This window comes from Medicago sativa, chromosome 8 (genome assembly GCF_051527215.1).
Source record: "Medicago sativa cultivar Bolivia chromosome 8, Bolivia_mono, whole genome shotgun sequence".
Taxonomy (NCBI): Eukaryota; Viridiplantae; Streptophyta; class Magnoliopsida; order Fabales; family Fabaceae; genus Medicago; species Medicago sativa.
Window position 1 is genome coordinate 14,706,353 of NC_140756.1, and position 8,502 is coordinate 14,714,854.

An 8,502-nucleotide genomic window follows, 5' to 3' on the forward strand; every position below is an offset into this window, starting at 1 on the left:
TAGTTACCCCGCTCCCGACTATGAAGAACTTTTTAGAGATTTTTGGGACCTCTTGATGACTAGGAATCTTTCGCAATATCGTCGCGACATCATGGGAGGAAATACCTCTTTTCGATTTCATTGTCACTGGTACAAAAGGTAGTTTCCCCTATATATGGTCCGTCGAGTCTATTGCAACAACTGGCACAACTGCCCTGGTGATGGAAGGAGAGGGGGTACCGCGGGTTTCTTCCTGCTGAAGATGAAGAGTATGCTTTGCATAACTTCTGCATCCGTTGTCGTCTTGGTAATACTCAAGTAAGTAAATATAGTTGTTGGTGCAAGTTTCCATGGTATTGTTACTGTTCCATCAAATAGCCAGCCCACCTGACCTGCCACCACAAGCCGTGGAGTAGCTAACAAAGTTGAAATTTGTTAACAGCGAATGAGCTTTTTTAGGGCTCTTACAGGACCAATTCCACCGCAATTCCAAGATAAGAATTTCATTGCTTTCAGATGGCCTGTTGCACACATCACATTTCGTAGACTTTATATCTGCCTGGATGTAGTTAACTTGCTATGCTGGCCCATTTCACTAGCAATTAAATTGTTGCTGCCCATGTGTTTGGATAAGAAAATATGCGGTTATACATGCCAGGGTTAGGACTTTGACCATGAATGATAAATGCGGTGCTAATCCTAGGCATACTGAAGACCTATGCAGTATTCCAACCTCCTGTATTGTGTCTGGTGAACATGGTGTTTTCAGAGATTATTTTTGTTTTGACAAGCCTTTATACCTTCTGGAACAATGTCACCTGTGTATATTCAAAATTCTGATAATGCTGATGTGAGGAGCTAGGTTCGTTAAGGTTGATCACCATGGTGTGTTGGGTAGAAAAGATGCATTTAGAGATAACAACATCAATATGATTGGTAGCTGCAGGAGTTATTGAATGATGCATCTTGATGAAAATAAAATAATGACGATAACATGATATTTTTGGTTGAAAATAAATTAGGGTAATTGAAAAGAAAAATTAAGTGATTCGTCTTCATAATTCATATTATTGGGGAAAATATTTAGAAAACATCATCAATAATGTAGGCATAAATTATGTTACCATGAATCTAAGAATTAAGACATGCACTAATGATATGTCTTTATTAGACTTCAACTCTTTGATTTTTCACACATGTGACATCTATCACACACGAGCACCATGTTCACGTCATAGTCGTCTTAGTCAAAGAGCACATGTGTACGCACGCATGCGCACGTGCACGTGTGTTTTATGGACACACACCTAATGTTGAACATTTGCAGCGGATTGTTTCCACACTTAAATATTACTTTTGCTTAGGTTTTTGACAAGGAAAAACTATTATTATTTTTAAATGTATTTAGCGGATTGACATGTGGTCGGTCGTAGAAGGGTTGCTATTTACGGGATATGGCTTCCAAATATTACAAACCCTCATCTAAGTAGGTGCTCCACCAACATTAAAAAAGTGAGAGAATTAACCTCTGAAATATAGCATGGTTCGGTTAAACTTTAATTTCTCACCATGATGATCAAGTTAAAAGCAACAGTTAACTAAAAATAGATATATGCGTCCACAAACATAATATATATATATATATATATATATATATATATATATATATATATATATATATATATATATATATAGTTTTAGATAAGCTTTTCTAGTTTCCTTAGTTTTTTTTTCTTCCCTATTATGTCTATTATACTCAACATGATTATTTTATTTCATCAGATTTCTACAGCAACAGATGTTGAACTCCCTACTTCATGAGCCATTATGGGATGTGTCATGTGATGAGATTTGAGAAATACGATAATTTTGCTTATTTTAGCAAAGTTCAACATTTCTGTTTCAATATTGGATGAGATTTGATATTAATACCCTTACTTCACCTACTTCATGCAATACGATAATTTTTCTAGTATCAATTTTTTCATGACCCCTAATGTTGATGATCACGTGCATACGATCTTCCTTGGACATGCATTTCTAGCACTAGGCAATTTTAAAAAGCATAACCAAAATTAGACAAATTTTTTTGACCATCTAGGAATAAAGCAAAAAACGTAAAGAAAGGTATAATTTAACAACCATAAATAATTGAAATAAGGTCATGTTAACTTGTGTCTTTAGGGCACATGTTAAGCAACTTAAAAAAAACAACTTTACATTGAAAATATAATATGTCAACTTTTAAGAAGTTTTTTTTTTTTTTTGAGGAAAACTTTTAAGAAGTTGAATGCATGACTTTTGATACGTATATTTTTATAATAAGTTTCTTAACATGTGAGGGCACAAATTAGCATTTGCCTTAAAGTAAACTTGTATTCATTATTAGTATATATATTTTTGTATATATACAATGCATCATTTAGAATATTGTCATGGCTTCCATAATATAAAAGGTTTACAATTTCCAATTGAAGGGCAAGACTTGTTTCCCGATTGATCCAAGCATAGCCTTATTTCAACTAACTCATTTGTACAATAAAGTGTTGGGTCCAAACCAAAATTGTGCTTTTTTAGGGCATCAGTGATTTTTTGTTGAGGATGAGGGACATTAGGGCTTGGAGAAATGCCTTCTTATCTAAGAATATCACAAACATCCTTTTTACTCCAAATGTTTTGTGCCAGCTCAAAGTAACGCGTTTGGTTAAAATGTTATATGAGCAGCTCCCGTGTTTTTCCCACTCGTACCGCCCAAAAAACTATTTCGTGGTCCCTTTAGATTTGGTCAAGAGTGATCAAGGTTTTTTTTCAATGTGCTATTAATTTGATGAAAATAAAATAATGAGAATAACATGATATTTTTGGCCGAAAACAAATTAGGGTAATTGAAAAGAAAAATTAAGTGATTCGTCTTCATAATTCATATATCATTGGGGAAAATATTTAGAAAACATCATCAAAGATGTAGGCATAAATTATGTTAGCATGAATTTAAGAATTAAGGCATATGCACTAATGGTCTGTCTTTATTAGGTCTCAACTCTTTGATTTTTCACACAGGTGACATCTATCACAAACGAGCACCATGTTCACGTCATAGTCGTAGTCGCAGCGCACATGCATACGCACGCGCATGCGTGCGTGCGTGTGTGTTTTATGGACACACGCCTCATGTGGAACATTTGCAGCGGGTTTTGTTTCCACACGTAAATATTACTTTTGCTGAGGTTTATCACATGAAGAATTATTATTATTTTTAAATGTATTTAGCGGATTGACATGTGGTCGGTAGCAGAAGGTTTGCTATTCACAGGATATGGCTTCCAAACATTACAGACCCTCATCTAAGTAAACTTTCTCACCATGATGATCAAGTTAAAAGCAACGTTTAGCTAACTTAAAATAGATATATGCGTCCACCAACATAATAAAAAATATATATATTGTTTTACATAAAGCTTTTCTAGTATCCTTAGTTTTTCTCCTATTCTTTCTATTATACTCAACATGATTATTTTATTTCATCAGATTTCTACAAAATTTAGAAGGAGATAGTTTCAATTTTAATTTTGGGAAATGGAGTGGTTTGAGCATTGAACCTGCTCATACTCCACCCTTAACTAAACCTAATTTTTCTTTCTATAGCAAACAAGATTTGGAAAAGATAGAGCTATCTTTCAAAACGTATTAAATAAACACATGAGTGGGGTTATTGGTTTTGAACTTCATTGTACTCGTAGAAATAATGAGCTATTGGCGATTAGGCCGTGTAGAAAGGGAAATGCTAGATATCAAGAATGGATTTTTTTAATGAATGCAAGAATGACATGGCAGAATAATCACCATTAGGTTTCAATATTATTTATTAACGTTTCATAAAAAAAAAATATATAACACCCACCACCCCATGATTTCCGGCCAGGCTGAGATTTTATTGGCTAACATTAATTTCGGGACAATTTCTTGATAAAATCTTTCTTAATATATAGCATTGCTCGTGTAGAAATCATGCCGGTGACAAGACACAAAGATTGTAAATTTGTGGGATCTTGCGCAACATGCATGGCCGTGTAGAAATCCGCAATGAGTTGATTAATAATTAAAATGCATTTCATTCCTTCAAAAAAAAAATGAAAATGCATTTCATGTTAATTATATATGTTTACTAGATGTTGACCCGCGCGGGTGCAGTCAATATATATTAAGTTGGATGCACCATGTATAATTTTAAAATAGTTTTCCAAATAAATATCTTCGATTATACTAATTCTTTTAAATTTTTCAATGTGGTCCCTAAATTTGTGACGTTAATGTCATTGAATATAATCAAACTGAATAGTCATTTAGATTTTTTTTTTTTTAGTTTCAAATATCATATTAACAAAAAAAAAAATTACAGAGAACAATGATAAAAATTTAAATTAAGAGAGTAATGTTTTTTGACAAGATTGAGAGTAATGTTAAAAATTGTCTTGAACAAACCAAAGTCATTTGAGTATTATTTTTGTAAAGTTCAGCACACACGAAGATGAAAAAAAGAGAAAATATCACAAAGGAAGAAAATGAATCTATAATATATATATATATATATATATATATATATATATATATATATTGTTGCGAATTCGATGAAAAACTCACACCAATAACAACTTGATGTGTGGAGCAAGGGATAATTAAGCAACCAAAATCAAAGTGTATGGAACAATTATAATCACAAGCCAAAAGTAGAAAACAACAGCGAGAGAAAAGGAAGAGAGAACACAAAGAATTTGTTGACCCAGTTCGGTCCAAATTGACCTAGTCTGGGGGAGAGAGCAGCCCTCCGTTCCACTATATGATGAGTAACGTTACAAAAGAGATATCAATGGGTTACAAGAATAAGTCTCCCGCCTAATTCTACCCAAATCCCAGCCTCTTTCCGTAACCAAGAGACTCAATCCTAATAGTGTTTTCCAAGGTGAATCAACCCTCAAAACCTAGTGTTTGTTCCAAAGAGACAAACTCTATACAAACCCTAGTTTTGTTGTTGCCTTTCTAAACCCTTGTTTCAGCCCCCTCTATCTCAAGGTTTACACTGATATAATGCATATATTTATAGTAAAAGAATCCTCAATAAAACTGGAACAAATCTAGGCCCGAAAATACGTTTATGTTTTATTTTCTGCTGACAAAATCGGCCACCGTGCTCACTAAATCGGCCACCGATTTTTACAGAACCAACAGACAAAAAAAACAGAGTCCAAAATCGGCCACCGTGCTCTGAAAATCGGCCACCGATTTTCTGCTACCAGAATTCCAATTTCTTCAATTTTGAGGCACTTTCACAACATATATATATATATATATATATATATATATATATATATATATATATATATATATATATATATATATATATATATAATAGGTGGTTTCGAAGATATTTTGGGCTGTCTTTTTTGTTATTTCAATTATACCCTTAAACAAATTTTCATATAATAATATTATATAGTTGGTGTTAGAAAAGATAAACAAAATTTGTTATGTTTGTTATATTATTGTTGTCATTGAAAAATATAAATTTGGTTTGTTGAGTTTGTTACATTTGAAAGTCACAGATATCTATACTTATAATGTTTTATCTATATCAAAAAATTTATATAAAATATCGTTTGTAATTTACACGCAAAATTGTTATAAAATATCATTGATAATCTATAAGCGTTAGCGCAATAAAAAGAGCAGAAAGACGGACACATAAGTACCCGTCTTTTCGCTAGTGAATAATAAAACCTGTTCATACAAATAAGATATATATGATCTGCTTCATTCTTCTTTTGATTCTGAGTAAAAGAAGAAGAATTTGTTTTTAGGGGAAATCCTTGGGAGGGATTTGTATTCTCTATTTTCTTTATGTTTTGTACCGTCATAAAATTTTCAATATAGCTCGGACCGGGCCTAAAGGGATTAAGTTTAATGTTGGTTGTTAATTTACTCCGTAGTGTTTTTAGGTGGATGTAAATTAACATATAGTATATAGTACGCGGAAAAAGTAATAATATTTGTTCAAGTTGATAGAGTATATCGGTAGAATACAACTTCAAAGTCACCAAAAACAAAAGGGATGAATTTGTGAGCAAACTCACAACATATATACATGTTAATAGCATAAAACGACAATCTACATTACCCACAAATATGACTATATTCAAGTTTTTTTTTAAAAAGATGAACTAGGTCATCTAGATTGACTCCAAGGTTCGACTATATTCAAGTTTCTAAAATACTCTTGTTTTTAGATCTCCAACATTGATGATGTCAAAATCATTGATTAGATCTTCACTTGATCAAAACAAATCTTTCAACCTGAATAAATTAAACACCACGTTAACAAATGAAATAATAAACACGCAACACAAAGACAGGAAATTAAAACAAATAACCATGAAATCAGACAAACGTATGAAAGAAGACTGAAAATATGTGGAAGCCACTTAATTAACTAAAAGAGAAAGAAAAAATTTAGAGGCGTGATTTCAAGTCAAAATTAACCCTAAATCACTCATATTCGATAGATCAAGAAGAAGAAGAAAAATAGCGACCGATAGAGTTTAATTTTTGTCTCTTTATAACTATCAATTAAATATTAATTATTTTGTTAAATATTTATTGTCATTCAATCACATAATTATTCTACTAACTACTATTAATAAATGTATAATAGTAAAAGAAATTTGACGTGTAGATGAAGTGACAAATACCAAATCATACACAAAATTGCAAGGTCTCATATTTAAACTAAGGTGAAGGTGTCTAATCTATAAATACTAGCATTGTTATCCCTCAAAAAAAAAAAAAAAATACTAGCATTGTTAGCTGAGTTACATAATTATACTGACAGCTCGGGCTAACGACGTCAGATCAAAATGGTCTTAAGTTTTTTTAGAGCTATAATTAATTTTTTTTTTTAAGAGCTATAATTAGGTTGAGCCAAAATTGACAAATCAAAATGGTTATTGATCAATAAGTCCCACAAATTACTCAATCGACCAGGTCATAACTTTCAATGAACATTTTTATGCGTGAATATAACTTCCGAGCATTCTCAAGGATTTATTGAGCGGTTACCAATCGATTTTTTAGCATAACCAGAAGGAGAGAATATAGACTGTAGTCTAATAGGGGTCATGGCTACAGGCTACCCCATATTATTTTTTATTTTTTGGTAAAAGACCCCCACCCCTCCCCCACACTCTAATTTTTGCGGTTACTCAACATTCTAGGACACATATAAAAGTTATTTTATGATACTCAACACAGGTAAAAAGTAAGTGGAAGTTACATATCTGGAAATAAATAATCAAAATGGAAGTTACATATCTGGAAATAAATAATCAACAATTATATTTGGATATCTATAATTCTTAAATACTTATTCAAGAACTCATTTTCCCTTTCCCTTAAAAAACTGATTTTCACTTTGTATATCTCCTTCAATCAAATCATTTACTTATTCTATTTATCACATCATTCTCATAATTTCTATGTTTCTCGTTACAACAGCTTTGATTTCATAAAATTTTCTTAGAGACTAAAGAACTTTTATGTATAAGATGTTAATGTGTTGTGTTGGCAAAACCATTGAGATTAGATAAGATCAAATTAAGAACCATATATCATCCTCTTATATTATTAAAATGAAAATTGAAATAATAAAAACATAAAAACGTAACACACATGTGTTTTATTGCTGACATATCTTATTAATTTAAAACAAACATAGAAGTGGATGATTCATAGGCAACACCAATCCTAGCCACTGCCACCAAACACATCCTTAAGCTTCATAATTTGTGCAGCATCAAGAAGAGTAGTCTTTTGAATTGTGGAAGTTGGTAAGTTGTTACCAAATAACAAAGCACTAGTTACATGTATGCTAGGGTTTGAGCTACTAAAAGCAGCATAAGCAATAGCATTTCCAGCACCAGAGTTAACTTGAAAATGCAATAGTCCTTTTGGAAAAACCCAAACATCACCGGGATTAAGAGTTTTCACCAAAAGTTTTGTAGGTGTGATAAATCCAACAGTAAATTGACCTTGAACAACGATTAGTAATTCAGTTGCATCAGGATGAGTGTGCATTGGTACACTTCCATTTATACCAATATCTATTCTTGCTGCAGATAAACTAAGTCCATTGAGACCTGGTAAATTACTGACATTTACTGAGGTTAATCCAACTTTAAAAGGGTTTGCTGTGCTTCCAGCAGCTGCTAAGCTAGAGTACGCGAAATCATTCGCTGTTACAAATTTTTCTGATTTGCATGGATAGCCTGAAGGAGTGTCTGATGAAAGAAATAAGTTTGCTACACAGAAATCATCAGAGTCAATAGCATTGGAGGTAAATGAGATTAGGGCAAAAAAGAAAAGAATAATTTGAATTATCTTCATCTTTGAAAATTGTGTGTGGGATGAGAGAATAATGAGATTGGTTTGCTATTTATAGTGTTAATATTCATACAACAAGGTGTATAGAGTCTT

At 32.2% G+C, this 8,502-nt stretch overlaps 1 protein-coding gene across 1 annotated transcript; it reads right to left on the minus strand.

Annotated features, from left to right (window-relative positions):
• Positions 1-7,623: 7,623 nt before the first annotated feature.
• LOC146897230 (germin-like protein 8-14) lies at positions 7,624-8,502 on the minus strand. Its single transcript, XM_085736004.1, has one exon. The coding sequence runs from the start codon at positions 8,410-8,412 to the stop codon at positions 7,774-7,776; it is 639 nt and encodes a 212-aa protein (XP_085592130.1). The 5' UTR covers positions 8,413-8,502; the 3' UTR covers positions 7,624-7,773.